This window comes from Marmota marmota, unplaced genomic scaffold, assembly GCF_001458135.2.
Source record: "Marmota marmota marmota unplaced genomic scaffold, marMar, whole genome shotgun sequence".
NCBI lineage: Eukaryota > Metazoa > Chordata > Mammalia > Rodentia > Sciuridae > Marmota > Marmota marmota.
Window position 1 is genome coordinate 19,012,729 of NW_025999941.1, and position 26,572 is coordinate 19,039,300.

The 26,572-nt window shown below is 47.8% G+C and overlaps 2 protein-coding genes across 9 annotated transcripts in view; one reads left to right on the forward strand and one right to left on the reverse strand.

The window, feature by feature from the left end:
- Positions 1-16,759, forward strand: part of Slc25a26 (solute carrier family 25 member 26) — a 139,303-nt gene extending 122,544 nt beyond the window's left edge. For 7 of the 8 annotated variants that reach the window (XM_015494514.2, XM_015494508.2, XM_015494511.2 and 4 more), the window contains 4 exons: positions 5,878-5,947; positions 11,740-11,804; positions 12,843-12,916; positions 16,419-16,759. In XM_015494514.2, coding sequence (XP_015350000.1) covers positions 5,878-5,947; positions 11,740-11,804; positions 12,843-12,916; positions 16,419-16,536 — 327 coding nt within the window. In that variant the 3' untranslated portion in view covers positions 16,537-16,759. Of the gene's footprint in view, positions 1-5,877; positions 5,948-11,739; positions 11,805-12,842; positions 13,035-16,418 lie in introns of all 8 variants that reach the window. The other variant, XR_001504443.2, reaches the window with a different exon arrangement.
- A 718-nt stretch (positions 16,760-17,477) lies between these two features.
- Lrig1 (leucine rich repeats and immunoglobulin like domains 1) overlaps positions 17,478-26,572 on the reverse strand; it is a 120,797-nt gene continuing 111,702 nt past the window's right edge. Inside the window, exons 12-18 of the mRNA XM_015494541.2 lie at positions 24,300-24,620; positions 22,919-23,200; positions 21,865-22,284; positions 21,124-21,249; positions 20,044-20,190; positions 19,177-19,437; positions 17,478-19,078 (exon numbers count right to left, since the gene is read on the reverse strand). Coding sequence (XP_015350027.1) covers positions 18,819-19,078; positions 19,177-19,437; positions 20,044-20,190; positions 21,124-21,249; positions 21,865-22,284; positions 22,919-23,200; positions 24,300-24,620 — 1,817 coding nt within the window. The 3' untranslated portion in view covers positions 17,478-18,818. The remainder of the gene's footprint in view (positions 19,079-19,176; positions 19,438-20,043; positions 20,191-21,123; positions 21,250-21,864; positions 22,285-22,918; positions 23,201-24,299; positions 24,621-26,572) is intronic.

The window sequence follows — 26,572 nt, forward strand, 5'->3', positions numbered from 1 at the left end:
TCTTATTCTTTTATTTGTAGATTCTTCTACAAGTATGTTCACAGCCATAAAAATACATTTTTCCCCCCTCTTTCTTTTTTTTCTGTTTTTTTGATACTAGGGACTGAATTCAGGGGCAGTCACCCACAGTGCCACATCTCTAGCCCTTTTTCATGTTTTATTTAGAGACAGGGTCTTGCTAAGTTGCTTAGGGCCTCGATAAGTTACTGAGGCTTATCTTCCTGCCTCAGCCTTCCAAGCTTCTGGTATTACAGGAGTGTGCCACAGTGCCCAGCCATTTTTTTCTCTCTAACCCAAGGTTTTTCCTTCCTGTGTGTTAAGTGAAAAGCCAACATATTATAAAAGGGTATGATGAAATTTCCCATAGGAAGGTTTTTTTGTTTTGTTTTGTTTTTGTTTTGTCTTAATATGCAACACTGGTGCATAGTGCAGAGTGGAGAATTGTCAAAAATGCTGTCAGGTCTAAATAATTTTGCTTCCAGCTACAAGATGTTGCAAAATTACATACCAACAATATTTGGTCTGGAGATGTAGCTCTGTGGTAGAGTGTTTGCTTAGCATGTGCAAGTTCCTCGATTCAGTCACTAGTCACACACACACACACACACACACACACAAAATTGAAGCAAAATACAAATAAAAAATCAGTTTATGTGACGGTAACATTAAGGTGATCTGTTTCTGTGATAGAACCATAGCTTCGTAATAGAAGTTAGGGCTGGTGGATTAAGACAACCTTTTAGATATCTGTTATATAAATATTTAAAATATGCAGTACTGTATGAGAGCTGTTTTCAAGTTAAAGAGCAAAGAACTTGATTTTTCTTGTTGATCCTTATTTTAATAATAGTTAAATACACCCACATACATTTCTCCCATACTTTGAGTAATTTAAACAAAATAATAATAATAATTAGAAGATGCCCAGTTCTCAGGGTCTCCATGTACACCTTCCTGAGCCAGGCAGAATGCAGTATCTGCGTAGACTTGTTTGCCCTGAAAGTAGATCCAACACAGGCATATTGAAGATTGAAAAGGGAATGATAACAGTAAAAACCAAGTGCCCCCTATGTGTGTGATGTTTGCTACACTAAGCTGGTCCCCTAAATTAAACATGCCATGTCAGGGAAGATACCACCTGAGAGGAAGAGCAGAGTACTTGTACTGCTAGATGATTTGTCCATCAGAGTCTGAGATGCTGACTGAGATTTTAGCATTTGCAGGGAGGGGTGCATAGCTCAGTGGTAGAGCCCTTGCCTAGGATGGACAAGGTCCTGGGTTCCACCCCAGCACTGCAAACAGAATGGGGAATGGAGGGAGAAGGTGCCTGCTTCATTATGACATGAATTTTTGTGGTATTGGGGACCCAACCCAGGGCCTCACATATGCTAGGCAAGTAACAAGCATCTTTTAACAGCTCAGAAACTATAAGCACGTCAGAATTTTTCCTTTCACTTCTTTTAGACATTTTTCTCCCATTTGTGCAAGTTTGTGACTTATAGATGAGTCCATATTTTTGCATCTGTTCTGTAAATCTAAAATTATTTTAGAATAGATTTTTTAAAATAAACTATAGGGGAATATTTTCCATCACCCCACTTTAAGGAAACTTAAGTAAAACTGCAGAAGGGAAATCAAGAGCATTTCTGATGACCAGTCTTATTACACAGGGTTGAAATCTCTCAGTCATATAAACTAATGTCCATAGATTCATCTGAAATTTTAAATTTTTATTTGAAAATACAGGGAAGCAGGACATTGAATCAGGATAAATAAGCAAGTCAGCACCAAGGAAAGCGTGACCCCTGCTTTTTTGTACTCTTATTTTTCTTTTGGTGTACTAGTTCTGTCTTAAGATCTGAGACTCCAACACTGATTCTTCACATGCAGCCTGTTTCTACTTATTGCTCCCTCTGCCTCCGCCAGCCCTTCGTCTGCCTTGACAAATGTGATCATTAGACCTCTGTGGCAATGGAAATATTTAGATTGAGAAATTATGGCAATTTAAAACATTTTTGGTGTTCAGACCTGTCCTTCAAAAGCCTTATTATAAACCCATATCATTTTAACAAGTTTTATTGACAAGAAGATGTTTTGTTTAGTAACTTGTGTATCAAAATGTAGCTGCATGAGAAGTTGACCTGGGCAGAGCAGTGAAGTCCTCTTCTGTTTGGCTCTCTGGGGAACAGAACCAGCCAGCCTCAATCTTGGCCCCCACTCTGTGTGACCTTACGTGGGCCGTTTCATAGTTCTTAGCGCTGGCCCCTCTCCTGTTTTATGGATAGAGATATGTACTTTGTCATATTAAATGAGACGATATATGTACAGTCTTCAGTGTAATGCTTGGAATGTGATGGTGCTCAGTAGATGCTAACTGGTATTGGCAGTCATTTATACTATGGCATATAGTATGTTTTATTCCACTTGCCTGTCTAGTCTAAAATGAATTAAATGTCATAGTCAGTAATATGTCATTGTCCTGTGAGTAACCGTTACTGTTTTTCCAGCCAGTTGTTTATCACAATCCTCTTGTCCCTCTAAATACTTGAAAAATATGTAATTTCAAAATACTTTCCTAATTTATATATAGTATGTTTTGCTAGACAGGTTCTTAGTGTTATTGTTTTATGAACTTAAATTGCTCCCAGATGAACCATTTATAATGAGCACTCATCTTTGTAGATTGTTCCCAATTTTACTTTTAGGAAATTTTATGTTTAGACAGTTAATAATTAAAAAAAAAACTTAAAATGGCATTATTAAAGCAAGGTGCTTTAAATATTGTCATAGTATGTTCATTCACTTGGTATGTTAGTATTGTTCCAGGAGAAACTGGGATCCATGTGTGGAGTGTCTTGTAAGTGTAGTCTGTCTGCTGTCAGGAGCACTGTAACCTGGAGGTCTAAATGCAGCTGTTTGTGTCCTCCACTCCAGACTGTTCCATTCAAAGCCCAGTTCTGAACTTGAAATGGAACCACAGTCTAACCTAGTTATTTCACTCCTCTGTGGAATGAATGAATATATATATACACACACACACACACACACCCCCAAAGGCCTTAAAATCAGCATACTATAGTGATGCAACCATATCAATGTTTATAGGAACTCCATGCACAATAGCTAAGCTATGGAACCAACCTAGGTGCCCTTCAACAGATAAATGGATAAAGAAAATGGGGTATATATACACAGTGGAATATTACTCAGCCACAAAGAAGAATGAAATCTTGGCATTTGCCAGTAAATGGATGGAATTGGAGACTATCATACTAAGTGAAATAAACCAGTCCCCCCAAACCAAAGGCCAAATGTTTTTTCTGATATGCAGATGCTGACTTACAGTGGGAGGGGTGTTTACTAGATTGGACAGGGCAGGGAGGGGGGATGGGAATGGGAAAGACAGAATGAATTGGACATAACTTTCCTATGTTCATATATGAATACATGATCAGTGAAATTCCACATCATGTACAGCCAAAAAAAATGGATTACAGGTGTATGCTACCATGCCTGGCTGGACAATTGATTTTTGCCAACAGGGAGGAGACAGTTCATTGGAGAAAGAATTGTCCCACCCCCTCTCCCCACCCCTGCCCCCATACTGGGGATTGAATCCAGGGCCTCACACATGCTAGGCAAGCACTCTGCCATTGAGCTATATCCCCAGTCCTTTTTATTTTATTTTGAGACAGGATCTTTCTCAGTTACAGAGGCTGACCTTCAGATCCTCCCGCCTCAGCCTACTGAGTTGCTGGGATTACAGACATGCACCACCACACCTGAGCTTAAGGATTGTCTTTTCTAGTTGCTGGAACAATTGAATATTCATACATAACAGCAAAATGAACTCCAATCCATACCTTGCACTAGATATAAGACTTAAAATAAATGAGAGTTATCAACGCAAAACCTAAAAACATAAAATTTCTGAAAGCACACATAGGAGAAAAAATCTTGATTAGACAAAAATTTCTTAGATCCAGACACAAGTGATTCATGAAAAGATAATTTGGACTTCATCAAAATATGATAATCATTTCTTCGTTGAAAGACATTGTTAAGAATGAAAAGATAAGTCACAAACTGGGAGAAAATATTTGCAAATGACTTGTATACAGGGTATATTAAGAACTATGAAAACTCAGTTAATTTAAAACCCCATAAAAATGTGCATTTGAACAGACACTTCACTAAAGAAGGACATGGGTAGCTGTAAGTATGTGAATAGCAGCTCTGCGTCGTTAGCCAGAATACAAACTAAAACCACAGGGAGATACTACTGCACGCAAATTAGTGAAAGTTAAGACATGCTGACAATACCAGGTACTGAGGAGGATGTGGGAAAACTGGGGTGTAATATGCACAACCACTTTGAAAAACAGTTTAGCCATTTAAAAAAAAAATTTTTTTGTACTTGTAGATAGACAGAATGCCATTATTTTATTTTTTTATTTTTATATGGCGCTGAGGATCGAACCCAGGGCCTCACTCATGCTAGGCACACGCTCTACCACTGAGCTACAGCCCCAGTCCCACTTGAGCCATTTTTAAAAAGTTAGACACATAACATGCCGTGTGACCTCGCTGGATCACTGCTAGGTATTTGCCAAAGAAAAGGAGAAGCATGCGTCCATATGGACTTGTATACAGGTTGATTCCTGAGGCTTTATTTGCCCCAAATGGTGTCTGTCAACAAGTCAGTAAACAAATTAGGGGACATCCATATGATGGGACATTACTTACCAATAGAAGGAGCAATGAACTGTTGATATCTGCAGTGACATGAATAAAATGATTATTCTGAAAGAAGCCAGAGTTTAAAAAAAAATAGTATGTGCTTATGTTTACATAAAATTCTGGAAAAGGCAAACTATTGTATAGTGACAGGTCTAATTGCTTAGAGGGCAGTGAGAAAGGTCAGGAAGAGGAGTTCCACAGGGACATACAAATTTCAGGTCATAGGTAAGTTCATTGTCTTAATTGTAGCAATGATTGTATGGGTTCATGCATGTGCACGGCAAAAGTTTTCAAAATTGTGTACTTAAAATATGTATAGTTCATTGAATGCTAATTATCTCATTAAAGCTAAGGAATGTTATGCAGGGCTCTGCTCTGAGAGAGCCTTGTTAAAAGGTGGATAATACGGGACCCAACTCCTCATTCTCGTGCAAACTTTGGGCTTTAAAAGATGACTAGACACTAGATCAATGCTTGACTCATCGTTCAATTTCTGTGACTTTTCTTGTCTTGTACTAGATTATAAACTCTCAGTGAGCGAGGCGCCATGTCTGCCATCATTTCACCCAGTCTTGAACTTGGCATGGGTATTTTAACATGAACAGGACCCCAGGGCTGGGGATGTGGCTTAGTGGTAGAACACTTGCCTAGCACGTGTGAGATTCTGGGTTCAATCCCCAGCACCATAAACAAATCTTAACAGTATACAAAATGTTTGGATAGATTTTAAATTAATACAACAGATAACTGAATTAAGATACTGTTGAATGTGAATAAGGACTTTAAAAAGAACTGAGGAATTTGGCATCCACTAATTTGTCAGTTATGGTATTTACATGTTTAGAATTACATGGGAAATATGTAGAATTTTTCATTGTCTTAAATAATAGTGTCTGTATGTATGAAATGGTCTCTGAAAAGTGTTTCCTATAAGCACTGTAATGTAACTGTCACCCTTAATTCTTTGACTGATTTTAGAATGCAGTTCAGTCCTTGGGAAAATTGCTTATGTCATCAGTGAGGAATGCCACCAAAATAGCTTCTCACTTAAGTTCCCATCCCCAGAGCTAACCCACAGGAGGTTCCGATAAATTCAAAGATTTAATAACTCGTATTTTTCTTTCTCCTTCCACACAGGCCCTCTGGTCCTGGCGGCAGGAGCATGTGGTGGATTCTTGGCAGTCAGCGGTCTGTGGAGCTTTTGCAGGTGCAAAGGATTATATTATACTGGGAAAGACCAAAGAAGGGGAGAAAATGTGAAAATATTAACTATGCAAAAACAACATTCTTTAGAAATTTCAGATTGCTTAGATGAAGAGAGCTTCTCTGGCTGTTTGAGAAAAGAAAGTGTCTTGGGCGGGTGGGGGGGGACCCAGCTGCTCAAGGTGTCTACCTGAAAGACAACCAATTTGTTTTTGACAAATTTTTCTTTTTTCTTTTTATCTTTATTAAAGCCTTCACTCAGGCTCTTGGATTATCTTAAAGATGATTTACAAAGTCCTCTGTGGGAAGAGGCTTTCTGTGGTGCAGGGGAAGCACGCAGCTGCCTGCCTGGAGCAGGGCTTCGGGCTTGAAGCGATCTTTGCAAAAGGCAGTGATTCACGGTCCGTGAGACATGTTTGACAGCATGGTAGATTAACTAGTATCAGGAGAGCAGAGGCCACTCCACAGCTTACCGAAGGCTGAACTGCACTTGGGTGGAAAATATGGCCATCCAAACATCTGGCCATTTCCAAGACAATAAAGCAAGGGCTGAGTGACAATATGCAGTATTGTGTTATCCGTCACTCAGTCATAGGAGTTTTCCAGTGAGATTTTAATGAGAACTCAGATGCTTTAAAGAATTTAATAAGTAATGCATTTAAAAGCCTCAGAGAGAAATATATTTTGTTGTTACAAAAAAAGGGCAAATTAGAATTAACAGTTGCAATAAAATGAGGTGGAAATTTCCCAGAAAATGATGAACTGTTAGTAGATATAAAGCTGGTGAATTGACAAGTAGGTAGATTTCGGGTGTTGACTTTTTTGGAAAATAATTCTTTTTCAGTTTTCTTAATGGTTATTGGATTGGTTTTTTTCTTATAGCTATTAGAAAAACAGAAAACATACATCTTATAGGATTCTTTATTAATATTTAAACCCATTTGACTTGTAGATTATTTTGTCTCTAGATGTGACATCAACCCAGATTGATTATGATGGGTAATTGTTTCCATGTGACACCTGGTCATTAGCTGTGTTAAAGGAGTAGGTGGTCTTGATTCATTCCCAGAAGTCAGGGGTCTATCACCCAGCCACAAAGAACAGTGTGCATTTTTGTTGACTGCTTCCCGGGCCTGGGGACAGAGTGAGCATTATGGAAATTTAGTTACCCTGAATTAGGAAGGCTACTTCTTAATGCTAACAATAGCCTAAAACTTCCATGTGTTGAAGTGAGTACATATTCTGTGGTCACGTTCATTAAATAAGTAATTCAAAGATCTGCTTGCAGATACTTTGATATTGCATGTCCAGGAAATTGCCATTCATTACAGTTAGTTCCTTTTTTGAATAATACTCTACACCAAGTACTCCCATTTGAGAGAGGAAGGAAAGTTTAATATGTGTGCTGTGGTAGGAGCCTGCGGCCCCAGCTCAGGAGGCTCCCTTAAGGAGCCCAGAAACTCACTCCCAAGCCAGCCGAGGGCACCCGGATGAGGGGCAGGGGAGTAAGGTGCCCAGAGTCTCGCATCTGACTGACCAGGCAAACCTCTAGGTGCCCTAACTCTTGAGGAAGAATGGGGAGCCTTCCTGAGCACCAGTTCCCTTACCTGTAACTAACATGGGGTCAACCACTCAAGGGATTTCCTCAGGTTGAGTGAAATTCTGTACATGTTGACACATGGTGATCCATCAGACTCAACAGCTGTCAGAGCTGTTACTCTTTCAGTCAGAACAAGCAACACCCAGAAAATGAAAAGCTATTGTAATGATTCATCCTTTCAATTACATTGAAAGACTAATGTCCTGTATGCTAAAGCTACTACACAGAAGGATAGTCTCTCACAGCTTATAGATTTAGGTGAGGTTCTGATAAGTGAAGGTGTTCAGTTTGTCCAAGGCCTGCAAAAAAATCGGTTGGAAACAAATCCACATATATTAAATATGGTTTTTGTTTATACCCCTCTTTCTGTTGAAATTTTATTTGGCACGAATGTTGGTCCAGAAGAACAAAGTTACTATTTTAAATCACAGCTGATAAACTCCATTTGGAAACCACCCAGGCCGTGAGGAAGCCATAGTAAGAGCTGGTTGCCCTGTAGGTTGAGTAAGGGCTTACGCAGGCCCCGATGCCTCACCTCCAGACTCCTTACCTTACATGGCCATAAAAGCATGATGAGACTCGCCCTCGAATCAGAAATCAGAGTTCTCCTTGTGTGCTTCTCCAAGTTTAAATGGGCTGAATTGTTGCCAGTGACCCGCTCTCTGCCACCCTTGGCGCTCTTCCATGCTTGTTTTACAAACTGGTTGGTGCAAATATCCAGAAATGTCTCTTGAGATTGGAGGTGTTGATGGCTTGTCATGCTCAGAAATTCCCTTGGCTTCTGGTCAGGGGTTAAGCTAGGAGAAAAAGGGACTTTGCCAACTTCCTCACTTCTGGCTAACTTGTAAACATAAAGCCATATGCTATCTGAGTAATTAGGACGTTTACCACTCTTGTTTTATTTGGTACTCTAATGTTTTTGATCAATTTCTTATAATAAACACCTTCTTATATTCTCTAAGAAGAGGATTGCGGGGGAGAGAGCTGTCTCTCAGCAGGCTTGACATTCTTATTTGGGTAACAAATGACAAGGCCTGGCACAGTCTTTAAAATGCACACAAACCACACTATGCACACTTGCTTGGAGATCACACTGCTGTAGGCAGTGCTCTGTTCCTCCCAGACTGAGCCCAGAGAGGGAAGGGGAGCAGGAAGGGCAGCAGGGCCCCCTGGGGCTTGTGCTTTCCTACCACAGCCCTGCCACATCCTCACGCAAGATGGGTGATCACACTCCAAGCCTGTTGTAGGAAGGTGGCTCCTTTGACCACAAAGGTCAAGGTTGCATTTGTTCCTTAAGGAAGAGTGAGAGGTAGTTTTATTGTCAAAGTCTAGGTTACCCTGAATGTGGCACTTACAAGCAGGTACCGCCTGAGGTTCAGTAGAGCTACCCGAGGTGGAGCTCCTAGGAACGCACAGGGAATGGCTTCACACGTGCTGTGAGCCCCAGAGCAGCCCATTCTTGGGTCCCGGGGAGTTATTTCCCGTCTGACATGTTAGCGTGTTCTTTGTGTTTTTTACCAGTAGCTTACAGCTCCCTTAAGTCAAATGCAGAAAATAACTACATTTTAACTGAAACTCCACACCCTACTGTCTACCCATTACAACCGGCTAGTCTGCTATTTTATTTTCACAAGTTCTTTTTGCAGCTTCTCAGAAACATTGTGAGGTCTGTTAGTTGAAGCAGTCTGATGTTTGTGTACATTCAAATTGATTTATTAATTGACTTACATAAAACATACAGTTTCCATCATGGCAGTAAAATTAGGGCCTATCAAGGCAAATGTGTTTCTGTGTTTAACTTTTCTTTCAATTACTTTTATGAAATATAAATCTCTAAGAGAATATTGGCAGGCGTCCACAGTAAAGGGTGGTAAACCTTCGCCTGTGGCCAGAGTGAGTTTGATTTGCAGTATCCAGATTATTAAATTTTCCTTGTCAAGTTTTAGTACTTTTTGAATTGGTTTAGGACAGTTTGTGAACATTTTCAAATAGGAAGATGAGTTTTAACCATCAGACAAATCTTACTTCGCTTATCCTACACAGGGAGCCGTTAGGTAGTGGGGAGAGCGCAGCTTTTGGAGTGAAGATATGCTTTTCAGCCATTGGCAGATGGGAATGTAATACCTGGGCCTGAGGCTACCTAGGCAGCGACAGTGTGTGGTGTGTGTTTGGAGGGCTGTAGACAGGAAGCGGTACGTGCAGATTAGTGCTCCTGTCCCTTCTTGTGCTATTTAGAGGACGAGCTGACAGGTTTTTTTTTTTGGTTTGGTACACTTTTGAAGCCATAGTAAGAGCTGTCATAGTAAGTGCCTACTGTGTGCACTGGGCCAGAGGTATGAAGAAGAATCACTCGTCACTTCTGCCCTCCTGGAGCAGAGTGCTTTGGTCACTGCTGTGCTGCACGGTGCAGATGAGGTCTCTGAGGCAATGGAAACCAGTGGCCATCAGTGCTGCTTCTGGAGTGGCCTGAAGAGCAGGTGTCAGCTCTGCACGGTGTCCAGCCTCTACAGGCCGCTTTTCTCTCCAGGCTCCCCATCCAGGGCCTGGCTCCCTCAGAAAGTGCTGTAGCCAGGGAATAAGTGATTAAGCTAAGGCCGGTCACCTGCAGAGCAGGGACTTCAGCCTCTGTCTCCTGACCACGGAGAAGACCAGTCTCCAGGTAGGTCTGCCCGCCAGCCCTGCCGCCGGTCAGGGGAGCTGCTCTGGAGTGAGAAGCGGGGCAGGAGGGGTCTGTGGCCTTTGCTTCCTTTGCGTCTTAGGGTGTTTGTTTTGTTGTTGTTTGGGATGGATGTGAAGCTTTTCTGGACTCTATTCTAATAATTAAAAGTATATCTGGTTCTCTAGGGCACAATGTATGCTTTAGGACTCGGTCCACAAAATTTGAAAATATCTGAGGTTTCTTAATAAGTTTCTGAATTTCAGGCAACCTTGGGATTTGGATTCAAGTAACTCACACTTTCCTAATCCTAAAGAGGCCACAGCACAGAGCAATCTAATATTCCTGTGAACTGGCACTCCCCAGCCCCAAGGCATGTGACATTCAGGGAAAACTCAAAAACAGGGCTGAACACATGGATGGGCCACCTTGGCACACTTCTGTCATAATAAATGTTACCATAGGAAGGAGGGTCTCCATCATGGTCTTATTTAGAAAGATATTTGGCAGAGACCAGATGGCCCTCTTGTCTTCCAGCCACAGCAGTTGGGGTCGGGTAGAGCTGTTTCTGGACCCCCTTCCCAGTGTTCTCTTCAGCCCTCGTTCTCTTCAGCCCGCCCGGCTCTGGGCAGCCGAATCTTCTGAAAGCCCTTTAGGATTTTTTTATTTTTTTATTTTTATTTTTTTTAGACACATGACAGTACAATGATCTTGACATTTCTTTAGGATTCGTTATTTCTCTCTCCTTCAGGTTTCACATGTCTTTGTACCACATGAAATAAAATATTGACATCATAAACTGTAGGGTTTTTTAAAGTCTTTCGATTTCTGTGCCCTCAGAAACAGACCTTGCTAAAATCTGTGAACAAGTTGGCCACAGTGGCATTCAGAAAGGGAACACAAGAGAAGGGGTAGGAAGGCAGCCCAGAGCTAGAATGCCACTGCAGCCCGAGGACTGGAGGCTGCAGATGAGCCTGGAAGGGCAGTTGCTCCTCTCAGCATGTTACTAGAAGCCAGGGGCATACAGGGAACTGTACCCACTTAACTTGAAGGATTCAGCCATTTACACCCTAAATCTCACATGATACACAGAACTCCGTTAATTTTATACTATCCACACAAGAAATGATAGAAGCATTTGGAGTCCATTTAAGTGGCCAGTGGAAACATGGCCCCCGAGAATTGTTGGGGGCCTTGCACGTCCCACTATCTGTGGGTACCTGGCCGTGTACGTCATATACAAAACCAGTTCGTTGGCTGGCCTTTGAAGGAGCCGGGTGTACCGGAGGGCACTGTTTTGTTCCCTTAGTGGGGAAGGCGTTCACTTTTACTCTTTTAAGTGCAGTTCTCCATCACTGCAAAAGAAATGAAGCATGTGGCTTGAGATCTTGCAGGTGTGCATCCTGCTCCCGAGTGCTCGAGTGCACGTCAGGATGAAGAAATGGCTTTGGCAGGGTTTTGAGGAGTTATGAAGTAACGATTATGAAATCGCCATCTGGTGCAGTCCCATCTCACTGTTTGCTGGGTTTTCTCTATACAGGTGGCTTTGCAGCTGCAGTCACCACCCCTCTGGATGTGGCAAAGACAAGAATCATGTTGGCAAAGGTAAGTAGAAAATAATGTTGTAGAGACACCATACCTGTTGGTGCCAGGTCTTGCAGGTATGTGAAGCAAATAAAAGCACCTGTGAATCATTCTTAAAACTAACATGGAAGTCCCAATATCCATGGTGATCACTATGACACATGTGTCCTGTGGCGTTTCTCATCTTCTGGTCATTTTCACCTACATTGTGGAGGTAAATAGGTCTGAAGGCCTTAGCCTTAAATCTTATTTTCAAATCTGTTTTTCCTGGTGACAGGCCTAAGGCCCTGAGAGGCTGATAGCTTCATACCTTGTGGCAGCTAAGCTGTGGGCTCTGAACCTGTGCAGTGTTTTAATCAGATAAAACCCTTATCAGAGTTGCTACAAAACAAAACAAAACAAACAAAACTGTAAAAAAGAAAAATGGTTGAAAGAAGAAAAAGCTAGACAGAGTTCAAGAAATGCCATACGAATAACAGATCTGGACCAAAACAGTTTTTTTTTTTTTTTTAAAGTCCCATCCTTGTGAAACAGATGTGAACAGAACAGAGCTGTAGCATTTAGGTGGAGAGGACCAAACCTCGGAAAGTGGCTCAGGTTTAAGTTGAACTCGATGCTCTTTCCCTTGATATTTTTTCCCCTTTCCCCTCATATCCTCTTATATGTAATTTTGTATAACAATGAGGGTCACCTTCCATTTCCATGCAATTTCCCTTCAGTGTGTTTCGTAGCCAGTTGGGCAGCTTTCTTAATTACACTGTTTACTCTGGTGACTCCCGTCCTCCTCAGATCAAGTTACTTTGCTTCCAGTCTTTCTCCTATTAAATAGTAATGTGTGTCAGCTCTGAAAAGCCAGCCCCCTGGGGTGGCCTGGGCCACATCACTGCTTGCCTGTGAGACTGAGTATAAGCACTGTCAGGGGAGCGAGACCCAGTCCTGATTCCGGATCAGCTCTGTCCTGCGTGAGGGTGGGGATGAGGCACGCATTTGAGGACATCTGGGAGTCGGTGACCTTAGGCACAGGCAGCAGGTAATTAAGTTCTTTGTCTTTTCCTGCAGGCTGGTTCCAGCGTAGCCGGTGGCAACGTGCTTTCTGCCCTGCGTGGGGTCTGGCGGTCACAGGGGCTGGCAGGGTGAGGACAGCGCGAGTGCTCAGCTGCCTCGCTCCGCTCCACCGGCCCGGCCCTTCCTATCTGCCTTCCACAGGACGGACCTTTCCTTTCTTCTGCTTATGGTTATGTCCTGGTCCAGGTCCTGTTTTTCACATCGTACAGGATGTTCTGTTTGCTGTTGCACATGTGAAAAAATAACATGGCTCCGTCGAGTCAGTGCAGTGTCCTGGCCAGATGCTTCTCAGTCTGGTCCGTCCTGGTGTTGGATAGCATTGACTGTGGTGCTAGCAGGCCAGCATCTGGGCTGCAGCCCCCAAGAAATAAGCTCCCGGTTGCACAATGCAGAAATGCAGGAGAGTGAGGGGAACATTGTTGCAAGAAAGCATTTGTGGTTTTTGTACTTTTAACTTATTAGCAGCACATTCTAGTCATACCTCCATGGGGTCATTTCCTGTGTTGATATTCGATTTCTATCATTTGTTGTTTTGTTGGGAGGTGATTTTGTTGTGAGGCAAACATAAGTGTGCTCCGCAGATCTGAATGGCGTCGCCTGACCCCCACCCAGGCTGTGTGGCAGTCTGTCCCTCCTAGGCTGCACGCCACACCACCACCTCAGCGAGTGCTGCAGGCAGCTGTAGGAAATAGCCGCATCTCCAAACATTTAAACATCAAAAGGAGCAATAAAAATACTAGGTGCTAGTGCTTTTCCAGCTGCATCGTAATCTCCTGGGACCACCGCCACACTCGGTCCCTGCCAGCGCTGCCTTGTAGCGCATGACTGTACTTTCAAATTTCCCACGCAGTTGAGAGTCGTTGTTCTGTATTGTTGGCCAAGCACCTCAGGCTTTTTAGCTTCACATCCCAAACAAACAGGCTCTCTCTTCAAGATGTTGTTCCAGCATTCCTTTCACAATATAAATTTATGAATCTTTATAAATATTGGGATCTTACAAATAAGTCAAAATACGACTTTCTCTTAGGAGTCCACTGCCAGGGTTCATAGACCAGGGTGTTACCTGGAACCCCAGCTACTTGGGAGACTGAGGCAGGAAGATTGCAAATTCGAGCACAGCCTGGGCAACTTAGTGAGACCCTGTCTCAAAATAAAAATAAGAGAGATGCGGTGTGGCTCGGTGGTAGAGCACCCCTGGGTTCAATCTCCAGGACCGGAAAAAAAAAAAAAAGCAAACAAAACAAAACCAAACCTAAGCAGTGCCAGAATTTATAGGCAAAGAAATGGTATCAAAAACAGGCCAAGGGCTAGTCTCTGTTCTTGAGCCCAGTTTCAGTCCTGAAAAGGTACTGTGGCTTTCCAGCTCATCTTCTGCACACCCTTGAAGTGAGAGGCTGTAGTTGGTGTGCAGAGTGGCCTTGGGGAAGGTGCCCTAGGCAGCAGAGGTGTTCACTTAAGATGCCCTGTATTAATACGATAGAAGACAACAAGAAATTTGACCAAAAAACAAATGAAAGGAAAGATACTGGCCCTGGGCATGGTCAGCCCTGAGGGTGGCTGAGCCTGCTTGCGCTGTCCTGTTTCCACCCACAGCCCAGTTCGCCCAGTTCCCACCTGCCTCCCCCTGGGGTGAGCGCTGCTGCCCTCTCGTGGCGGGTTCAGGTGGTGGCCACCTTCCCTCCGTGTAGGCAGGCTTGCACAGGAGATTCTGGCATGTGTCTGGAATGTGTGCCCTAGAGCAACCGTTTCCCCTAGGTGAAAGTCCTAGGTTATGAAGCAGCAGCTGGGAGTCCTGCCTGCTGTGGACCCGCCTGCTGCCTCTTCTGTTGGTCAGCTGCTGTGGTTGTCCTTTATGTAATAATGGCTGAAGCTGGGAGCATGGTCTGTGATCTGTGGTCCCTGGACCACACCCTTCCCTTTGGCTGGGGTGCTCACGTTCAGATCACTTTTAAGGCTGCAATTATGTCCTTAGATTCAGTTGTCATTTTGCGAAACCATAAACTACCTCCAAATGCCTCTGACCAGGGGCAGCAGAGCTTGTTAGTGGCAATCGCGGGACTAGATACTGGCTTAGAAACCAGGAAGATGGTGAGGGAGGAGTCAGTGGCCAGTGTGGTTTCCCGTGCCTTTCTCCCCAGCGCCCTTCTTCTTTGCAGGGCAGGACCAGGGAGATGAGTCCATTTTCAAGCCAGGACACAGTGGCCTCCAAAGCAATCATTCAGAGTTTCTGCCCCACCATACACCTCATGCAAAACCTATGTGCATGATGCTGAGCTGAGTGTCTTTTGATCTTCTAGTGTATTTTTATGTTGCCTTCAGGCAGTAAAGGAGGATTTCTTTTTTTAATGTGTAGTATTTTATTTAATAATTTAAACCTGGAGTTAGCTAACTAAAAAGTGCCCCCTTTTCCTCAGAGGTGTTAAATGCTGTCCCGGGGAGGCTGGTGGACCTCTCTGGTTAGTGCAGAAGGGAGCAGCCAGGGGCTGAGGGCATCCAGCAGGGATTCCTTCCTGTCAGCCACCAGTGGCTCATCACGGGGGTCTCCCCATATCTTCAAAATGCACAGCTGCTATTGGCACAGGAGGTTCAGCTTCCTGTCCTAGCCCCGGGTGTCCTCACTAGTCTACTAGCATAGCCGCCATTTCTGGTTTTGTTGTTTTTCCTGTGAACAAAAGTACTCCTCTTGGTAAAAGGGTCCAGAGGCTATAGAAAAATGGGCAGGGCAGTCTGTCACCTTCACAGCAAGCAGCTGTTGGCCTCCCTCCCAAGTTCTTTGGTCACCACGTGGTCACATGACTTGTTTTTTCAATACCTACATGTAAATATCTTGAGTGGTGCCTGTGGCCTGCCTCGTCCTATCAGCTGCCTGCAGTAGACCGCGTTTCTACGGCTGTGATCCAGGGAACCACACCAGGGTCACTGCAGCCTTTCTTTTCTCAGCAGCAGTGTCACTGTGGACATACTTGAAGAAATACCTGTGTGACCAGGGGAGGTTTTAAAGAATGACCCGTGGAAGGTTCCCAGGGCCAGCTCTTGTGCCTGAACTATTCACAATTGCACGGGTGGCCCAGGCCCAGGGACTATATGCGTGATGCTGCTCCCCCGCCCCCCAAGCCTGTTACCCTTTCATGTCTGGTATTAAAAGAAAACATGCGGGATCCCTGGAGGGTCTCTGAGCACAAAGCGAGTGAGTGATGGCAAGAGCTGCCCTCCCTGAGGGTGACCCCAGAGGCCAGCCTGGCCTGGGAGTCAGTCCTAGCACTCCTTGTACAGGGGTCCTCTTCTCCGTCTCAGAAGCTCCTCAAGAGCGCGGCTGTGGGACAGACGCCCTGCCTTTGCCTGGTGCTCAGAGGACCCTGCCTCCCCCTGGGGTGCTCAGGGGTAAGCCGGTGTCCCGCCACAGCCGCCCGCGGGCAGCTGGCCCAGCTCCCAAAGCTACTGGGGATGTGCTTGAGGGCTGTTCCAAAAAGGGCCACGCGGGGCCTGATGAGCAGGTGCTGAGCCACGCACGCCGTGGGTGGGGGTTCAGCCAGCTGGACACAGGCTCACTGTGACTGTCCTTTCCTCTAGGTTATTTGCGGGTGTCTTCCCTCGGATGGCCTCCATCAGCCTGGGAGGGTTCATCTTTCTGGGTGCCTACGACCAGACTCGCTGCCTGCTGTTGCAAGTGGGCAGAGAGGGTTCCTAGCGGACACCACTCGCGCACATCCATGAAGAAGCGGGAGCACGGAACCTGTGCTGAAGCCCAGAGCTGCCCTCACTGTGACCCTGAGGCCATGGTACCATGGTCAGGCCGGCTGCAGTTGTCCTCAGTGTGCCACAAAGAAGAAAGTGCGTCATGGTGGGACTCTGAAGGGACCCTCAGAACCCTTAATAAATGCGCCTGGCAGTGCCGGGGAGCTTGTGTTTGATCTGTATCTGATCTTCCATTTCCTGCCACCTGATGGTGGAGGCCGCAGACGGCAGGATGGTTACAATTTGAAAAGAATGACAAGATGGGGGGAGGGGTTGTGCGTGTGGGTGTTTGTCCCTGGGGTCAGTCCCCGTGGTGGAAGGTTAGGGCTCTGTTCAGAAAGCACCCCCCCACCCCTGCTCAGTCACTCTTCCTGGTAACCAGGGGCTGTGTCCAATGACCCTCAGGTGGCACCTCCAACAACACATGATCCTAGTATTTTATAGAAGTGTCTGGTGACCCTGTGGTGTGTGAGAGGCAGCGGGCATCTGCAGCCCAGGGGCTAAATGGGGGCACGCAGTCCCTCAGGAAGGCCGAGCCCTGCTCCATGGCTCTGCCTCCAGGCTGAGATGGGGCCTGGGCCAGCGCTGGGGACAGCAGGGCTTCCTTTTTCTTAGTGGGGTCATGGCCTACAGTTGCAAGCTCATCCCTGGAAGGCGCACAGATGAGCTGGAAAGGTCACCATACTTGGGGATTTTAGGGCTTGACTAACGAAGTCCACGTGTAGAAAAATTCAGAGAGAAATCTTAGGAATCTAGCAGTGTCATGTCTGCCCTGGAGCCACAGAACATGATCCTGCCTTGCCTAAATTTTCCCGTTTGGGGAAAAATATTAAAAGCAGAGCGACTGCATTGACCAGGGAATCTCTGGAAAGGAATGAACTCGCCCAGCCATACGCTCAACACTTATAAATGAACCTTTATTAAAGACACATCAATGCCATTTGTTAGACACTTCAATATTTTACATGTTTTCAATGTACATTGTACCAAAATTTCTATAAATAAATAACTTTGTACATAAAAGTAATACTTCCTCTTTCACATTGCCTCTCAGAAGCAGCAAATTCACATATTTTGTGGAAGTAACATTTATCAGTTAACCGTTGAGGACAAAACTAAATGTGCTTACCTTCTGGAACAATGATGACCTCTGACAGGAACATCTGACACAGGTAGCCATTTGGCTAATATCTCCCTTCAACTTTTTGGCTAAAGAAATGTACTTTGAGTTTTTTTAAGGACCTTATTTGTTTCAATGTAATTTTCAGTGAATTACACATTGGCACTCACAAGACGGTTAGCTACAGGTCTCAAAAGTGCAAACACACCCAGATCTAGGGCTAAATCTGACGAAGTCCATGCCCAGTCCCCGCTGTGTGAGGAGAGGGCGTGGACGGGCCTGCTCAGGCTCCTCAGTAGACATGAGCTAGCCCTGGAAGGTGAGAACTTAATCTTTTTTACCCCCAATGTAATATTATATTGGCAGAATTAAAACGTCACTATTGAAAAATCCACAGGTACCAACACCAGCAGCCTTTGCCTTAATAAAAAGCCTCAGCTAACCATCTGGCGACACGGACAAGACCACATTTGCTTTTAACAAAAAGTGAGCTTCAGAGAAGGGAGAAAGGCCTACTGTCCTGACCCATGGCTTGTGGTGGATTAGCAACCTTCACCCCTCAAAGAAGCAGCCTCCAGGGAAAAGCCCCTCACGGCAAAGGCACATTGCAGGAGCCACCAACGCAGGCCGAACGTGACTTCGAAGGGCACACAACACCAAGGACTCCCCGTCCTTCCAAACCCACACAGGAGCCTCGGGAAACAAATGTGGCTTTTGTCTCTAAATTCCTGCCATGCACTAAGGCACCAGAACTATTACCGACCCCCCTCCAAGGAAACAGCAACCTGATAGGAAAATAATATTGTCAAAATTGTATAGTTCTGTTGTTAACCATGCACTAAGGATTAAAATAGCCTCTGTCAAAGATATATAATATATAGGAAATCTCTGGAAACTCTTATGTACAACCGTATCAAATACTTTTTCTGCCTTTTGTACACAAATAGCCTCTTGCATTTCTGTGCTTCAGATGCGAGTCCTCTGCCCGGCTCATGCTCCACACGGAAGTGACAACTATGTACAGCTCAGCGACGCTGACCCCAGGCCGCCTCTCGGCCTCTCCTGCCTCTCCTTCCCGTGGACACTGGTGTGACAAGAGCTGAGGTAGACAGAGCCTAGCTTGTGGGCGCCGACAGCAGTGGTCCCCTCCGTTTCCCAGGGAGCTGTCCTGTCAGTGGTGTGGACTCTGGACTGGAGTCACACGCCTGGGGGAGGTGGCCATTGGAAAGGAGCAAGTGCTGGGCTTCGCTGGGGACAGCAGGAAAGGCCAAGGAGGCCTCTGGGAGCTCCGTGCTGCCTGAAGGGAACGCAGGGCAGGGCTGCAGGTCTGCGGGGTCTGAGTCACACAGCCTCGCTAGAGTCCAGGCGGAGCCCCCTGGGGAGAGAGAAGGCCGTCAGAGCCGAGTTCCAGCATGACCAGCTGTGGCAGCCAGTGCAGCTGCCAGGGAGGCCAGGAGGACAGTAAGGGATCACCTTTTCCATCTAGGGACACCGCCGGCTTCCTCAAGGATGTCAGCATTCTGTCGTGGTTGCTGGGGTAGAGGGACCCGTCCCCGGCCCCACGGCGAGGATGATGTGGAGAGTCACCTCGGTCGCCCTGGCTGGGATCCTGGCCACGCAGTGCACTTGGCTGTGTGCTGTCCCTACATGTGGGCTGAGGGTGGGGGGCCTGCTCCTTGGAGTAACTGTCCACGTCAGCATTGCAGTCACTGCACACCAGAGGGCCACTGGGTTCTGAAGGAGAGATGGGCCAGGTCAGAGCCACCCCCACAGAACAGGCCGCCCACCTGCACCCAAGTGGGGTCCTGCCCCCCGGCCCTGCAAATGCCCCCTCCCCAAAGACCTTCACCGAAAAGGCTGGGCACACGCCACGCCGTTAGTGGAGATGGGGTCCTTCATGCTCACATGCCCCAGATTAAGCTAATCTTGTACTTAGAGAATGTAGTCACGCTACTGTGATCACAGACAAAAAAAAAAAAAATAGAAAAAAGAAAAACCCCAACAGTTGAATTAGGTACCATGCAGGGTTAAGAGTTTTCTGAACAATTAGAAATTTAACCTCAAAACAGCCCTGGTGAACAGATACTAAAACCCTCTATGTTGCTTATTATTCTGGAAAATTTTTGCTCAGGTTTACTGTACCATAAATAGTAACTAAGAGACACACTCTTCTAGAATTAAAAGGGCACCAGGCCAGAGCTTCCTGTTTATATACTAAATACCAAACTCAGAGAGTGCTAGACGGAAATGTAGGCGTCTCCTCTCTTCATTTAGTGAGTGGGTCAACACAGATCTTGATTTCAAAAAGGCATTGCTTTTCCTGGTGGAAGCATCACCTACCCATCTTAGGTGGACCAGGTGTCCCAGTGGCTTTTTCTGTCACTTTCCAGGGCTCTTTACTGTACCCAACACAGAGCTTGGGCTGCCTCCGCGTGATGCTGTGGACGTCAACCTCTGGGAAGAGGCCTGCATCTCTCAGACACACACCTGCAACAGATCCCCGGGTTAGAAACTGCAGAGGACGTCTCAGTGGGCCTGAGGAGCAGGACGGGTGGGGCTGCTGCTGTAGTCTATCAGTGGTGGGTTACCACTGTGCCACCACGAAGCTGGCAACGGGCCTGTTTCTAGTACCACTTCCCCAGCAAGCAGCCCTTGAGCAGCCATGTTAGAGGAGCAGCTGTCTCAGGTCGGCCTTCAGCTCAGCAAGCGCTCACGGATCTCCCACCAACTGAAACAGCACCCCCTGCACAGAGCTTTCCCTGCGAGTCTGGAATACAGAGCAGGTGTGGGCACTGCCCCTGCACTCGCATCCCTTGGTACCTTCGTGGTGCCAGAGCCCCACACAGATCCCAAAATCCAGGGATGCTCAAGTCCTTTGTATACAATGACACACCATTTGCACATAACCTAAATACACCGTCCATTGTAAGTCACCTCTAGATTAAGCATCGTGACTAGTAAAACGTAACTTTGTGTACACAGCTGTTGGACTGTGTCTTTAGGGAATAATGACAAGGAAAAGAGGGCTGCCTATTCGTCACCTTCTCTGCCCTGGATATTTCTAGTGTGTAGGTACTCGAACCCACAGATACCAAGGGACAACTGTGCAAGCAGGGGCTTGGTTTCAGGGCCTGGGGTGTCCGTTGCAGCTGTTTCTGACAACAGTCCTGTCTTATCCCGACTGGGAGGCTTACTGCTAAGCCCAGGTGGTGACTTTCCTGAGAGACAGGATGTTGAAACCTCTGCCGAGCTTGCACAGACCAGGACTAAGCTGAACAGCAGACGCCTGGGTCGGCAGCCGCCTCGCTCACCTGACGCTCCCTCCCCATCCAGTGCCAGACACCTGAATAGGGAGCTACAGGCCACCTCCACCTACGGGGTCAGTCACCTAGAGCTCCACCTCACTGTCAGAGGCCTTACCGTTGCTCTCGATGTGCCCGTTGACCCGATGGCCACCCTCAGTCCTGACCACAGTTTCTTGCCGGTCAGAAAGGGTCCCCTGAGAAGAGAGGTAGCTTGGAACATCTGGTGGCACAATGGTTTCATCTGCAAGGAGATAAGACAATGAAACATCAAGGTTCAGCGACAACAGATGCAGATGTGCATTCACCGTCAGGCCCCAAACAGGATCCCCTGGCAACAGCCATCGAGGCTGCGCAGAGGCCAGGTGGAGTCAGTGCAGGTAGAAGGCCCTCCCAGACCAGAGCCGAACCTGAGCCCAGATCAAAAGCATGTGAGACCACAAAAGACGGGGAAGAGTGACAGGAAGGGAGACAGAACTAACAAAACCACAGCACTGTGAGGTGTCAGAGACAATCCACCTCCGCTTACTTACGAGGAGGACGTCAGCAGGAAGTTCTTCTTTTTTTTTTTAGTTGTCAATAGACCTTTATTTTATTTATTTATATGCTGTGCTGAGGATCGAACCCTGTGCCTCACTCCTGCCAGGCAACTGTGCTACCGCTCAGCCCCAGCCCCAGCCCAAGACAGTTCCATTTCTGGCTCTGCCCTGAGTATGAACCCAGTGTCCGCAGGACCGAGGCTTCAGTTCTCCAGAACCACATTCCCAGAGGTCCTGGAGTTCCCAGAGCACGGGAGCTCTTGATGAAGAGTGTGGACCTGGCTTCTCCTGCCCTGGAAAGGAACGGCCACGGTGCCCACCTGTGTTGGTGACGCTGTACTCCTCGCTCTTCTTCCTGGTTTGGTAGATGATGCACACCCACACCAGCGACGTCAGGACGATGCTGCACACCACGGCGATGGTGAAGATGCCCACAGTGGTCCCGTCCTTCCTGCAGCCAGGCGTGGGCAAGATGCTCAGCTGGCTGTGCGCGCGCTCCGTGCCCAGCGTGTTGGACATCTCGCAGGTGTACTGGCCCGCGTCCTCCACCACCACGTTCTGCACCACCAGCAGCTGGTTGCCCGGGGTGAAGTGGTGCCTGTCAGTGAGGCTCAGGGGGCGGTTCCCCTTGAGCCAGGTGATGCGGGGGGAGGGGCTGCCAGTCGCTTTGCACTGGAGGGCCACCGTCTCCCCCACAGACACCACGCGGTCTTCCAAGGGTACCACCAAGGACGGGGTCTCTGCAAGAGATCAAGAGATGGCACATTCACTCTGGGGCCTCAGTGCTGTATGGCACAATCCCACCTGAGGGCTTCCATCAGAGCGGCAAGCTTTTCAGAAGATGGCTGATCTCTGGTCATAAAGGCTCCTGTTCCCAAACTGTCCTGTGTCCCTGTTCTTGACTAAGACCACACCCCTCCTGCATGCTCTTTGGTCACCAGTTGCTCAAGGCTCTGGCATTGCACTGGCCTTTAGAGATAGGAGCCAGGGTGGTGGCCCATACCTGTCATCCCAGCAGCTTGGGAGGCTGAGGTAGGAGGATCTCAAGTCCAAAGCCAGCCTCCACAATTTAGCAAGGCCCTAAGCAACTCAGTGAGACCCTGTCTCTAAATAAAATACAAAATAGGGCTGGGGATGGGGCTCAGTGGTCGAGTGCCCCTGGGTTCAATCCCCAGTACCAAAAACAAATTTATTTTTTAAAAAGAGGAAAAAAATCCTAAAAGCAGCCTCAAATTTCAAACAGTAGCAACGCCTGCCTGTAACCCCCAGGGTCCACAGAGCAATTCCACAGGCCTTCCCCTCAGTGCCATTTGAAACCCCTACACGCGCGCGCGCACGCAAACACACACACACAGAGTACACCAAGGGTCGAACCTAAGACAGTCAGGGTGGCATTCGCTGACACAGAGCCTGCCGAGTTCTGGGCGGTGCAGCTGTAAACCCCCATGTCATCTATTTTCACATTAGTGATGAAAAACACGTCGTCGTCTGGCATGACATGCATGCGACGCTCCCGAGCCGCAGGGAAGTCTGTGCCCCCGTCCTTCTGCCAGGCAATCTGGGGGTTGGGGTGGCCGGTGGCCGCACACTCAAGGCGAGCCATGGTGCCAGTCCGGATGGCGATGTCCCGAGGCATTTTGGTAAATGATGGCAGCACTGGAAAATGCACACAAAGGGGGCGGTCAGGGGCCAGCTGGCTGCAGATGCAGGGAACACCTCTGGGGAAGAGACCCCAGTGTGCGAGGGCCACAGTGCTGAGCATGCCCAGGCAGAAGCACTCGGCTCACTGGCTCAGGCTCAGCAAACACTGGGGCGCCAGAGTCAGTGTCCAGCTGCACGGCAGGCATCACCACGCTTCCTGTCCAAGCTGCTCTGGTCAGCCAGGTGCCGTGGCCCACGCCTGTCATCCCAGCAGCTCAGGAGGCTGAGGCAGGAGGATCGTGTTCAAAGCCAGCCTCAGCAACTCAGCGAGGCCCTAAGCAACTCAGTGAGACCCTGTCTCTAAATAAAATATAGGAAAGGGCTGGGATGTGGGTACACACCCCGGGACCTCTTTCACCTGGTGTAAATAACAACTGCCCTGGCAGAGAGTCTCTTAGTTGCCTGAGTCTTGAGGGGGCAGTGAGGCCTCTCTCAGAATACACCAAGACAACCCTGCGAGTGCGGGCAAGTTTGTTCTGTGGTCTGCGGGGCTGACTGAGCGCAGCCTGCAGGCACTTCTGATGACCCACGAGCCAACTCTGTCACTGGCACTTTAATGATCAGAAACATCTCCCCGGGTTCCCAGGGTGTGGGGAGGTGCCCACTCACGCTCCTCCCGTCCCCCTCCACAAACAGCAGCCCTGAGGAGAGCCGCTCTGACACACTGGTTCCTGAGTCCAGGACCTCGTCCCACCCTCCCCAACACCTGTCCTGCTCTCTGCTATCTTGAGAGGTGGGGACCTGCCCCTGTCCAGGCTGGCCTGTGCCTCCACAGCTGTGCCACCCACTCAAGGGCACAGCTTCCCCAGGGTCTGGGATGCGGGACCTAGAAACTGGACCGCGTGGTTCCAGAGAAGTTCAAGGCTCAGCTCTGCCACTCACCCCGCCTCCCGACAGTCACCCAAAGCCCAGGGAGAGGGTGCTTTAACCTGCAGAACCTGCCCCGGGCGAGCCCAGGGGACAGTGCGATCTGATCGCAGGTCTGCCTCCGTCCACTCCGAGGTGGGCAGCCATCAGGGCGGGGTGCCTGGGAGAGACCAACAGGGGCACCTACCGTTCACCGTGAGCCGGGCCTTGTTAGAGTAGGTGGAGCCAAAGTGGTTGGTGATGACACACTGGTAGCGGCCCTCGTGGGCAAAGGTGACCCTGCGGAGGTGCAGGATGGTGGTGTACTCCATCACTTCCCCGTCCTGCGCACGCACGTGGGCGAAGTTCTCCATGTCGGCGTTGGCCAGAACCTCGTTGTCCTTCTTCCAGGCAAAGGTCATTGGGGAGCTGCTGCTGCTGGCTGCCGAGCACGTAAACCGGATGTCCTTGCCCACCACGGCCGTGGTCGTCTCCGGCTGGGTGATGATCTGTGGCTTTGGGAAGTCGTCTGGGGAGAGAAGGGCCACCTTGAGGAGACAGGGACCAGCTGCTGTCACGCTCGCACAAAACCGGGCCAGGGACACCAGGTCCCACCCAGGTGAGGCCTGAGCACGCCCCTGGACTAGAAATGGGCCACCAGCGCTCAGTCACCCAGCCCTCCGGAAGCTTCCTGGAGGCCCACACCCTCTGCACCTGTGGACACGGCCACACAAGAGGTGCCACTTGTCGTGGCCGCACAAAGGACTCTGGCACGATACTGCCCAGAATGTTGGGATTCCCAGAAATCTGAACTCCCTTAAAAATGATGAAAGTACTGCAAAAATGGTCGAAATCAAAGGTTCCAATTTCTGGAAACCAAACACAACGATCCACAGGTTGTGGACTCAAGAAAATGGAGCCTCTTAGAAAGAAAAAGGAGCTCTCTGGTGTTGTCCCACCTGACCCACCCCGCTCTGTGACAGCCTTGAGACTCAGCAGCTAGCAACCATTGAGGGGGCAGGTACAGCTCCCCCAAAACCCCATCAGAGCAGTGTCACTGTGTGACCTGTCAGGCCAAGACCTGGAAAGCCCCCTCATGAAGAAGGCTCACCACAGGAAGCCCTGTCCCCAGGCGTCTGATGAAAATATTGGCCACTGTGTAACCATGCCACTGTCCAAGATGACTGCACCCGTCGGGGTGAACAGGACCGTGGTCAAGAAATTGAGATGCCAGCCGCAGGCCATCAGAGTGAGGTCCAGCAGAGTCCTGGCCATCAGGAAGGCCATACCCACGTGCAGGGGTGATGATCTGGGATGGGGACCTGGAAACCGGGCCGCGTGGTTCCCAGAGCACAACAGAGAAGCGCAGGGCTCAGCTCTCCACTCACCCCGCCTCCCGACAGTCACCCAAAGCCCAGGGAGAAGGTGCTTTAACCTGCAGGACCTGCCACACACCCGGGAAAGACCTGGGGGAGCCCTCGTTTCTTGCCTGGGCTGAGCTGGTGGACACGCACAAGCAGGAAGTGAGGGCTCACGCCGGCACATACATACACGGCCTGGGTGAAGGACTCAGGATCTGCTGATGGGGTGACTTAAGGACTTCTGTGTCCAACTACTGGCTACTCACTAGCAAACCAAGCAGGAACTCAAGGGGCTGTACAGAGCAGCCTCCACCACACTCATCTAGGAGAGGCCCTAAAGAAACGGTGACGGGCCAGCAAGCCCCAGGGGAGGACGGGAAGATCTGACGTGTGGACTGCCACGTCATTTTACTTTTTTTTTTTTTTTTGGTACTGGGGATTGAGCCCAGGGACACTTGACTTCTGAGCCTCATCCCCAGCCCTATTTTGTACTTTATTTAGAGACAGGGTCTCACTGAGTTGCTGAGGACCTCCGCTAAGTTGCTGAGGCTGGCTTTGAACTCACGATCCTCCTGCATTGGACTCCTGAGCAGCTGAGATGGGGCCCGTGCTACTGTGCCTGGCATATCGCCTGGCATATTATTTTATCTTCAATGTCCAATTTTCAACAACCAATTATGAAACAGGAAAAAAAAAACATCAATACAAACTGTCCCTGAGGAAACTGAGATCTTGGACTTATTAAACAATATCAGCTATTATGAAAATACTTGAAAATCTAAAACTATGTCTAAGAGAATTAAAGCATGAGAACACTTTCTTACCCGAGAGAAATGATCAATGAACAGAAACTATAAAAATGAACGATATACAAACCATGGCATTTACAAGTATAGTAATTGAAATTAAAAATCCACCCTAGGGCGGATATAGCTCCGTTGGTAGAGTGCTTGGCTTGCATGCACAAGGCCCTGGGTTCAATCCCCAGAACCAAACCAAAACAAAACAAAATCCACCCTAGGGCTAGGGCTGTAGCTCCCTGGTAGAGCACTTGTCTAGGATGAGTAAGGCCCTAGATTCAATCTCCAGGACTACATTAAAAAAAAAAAAAAAAAAAAAA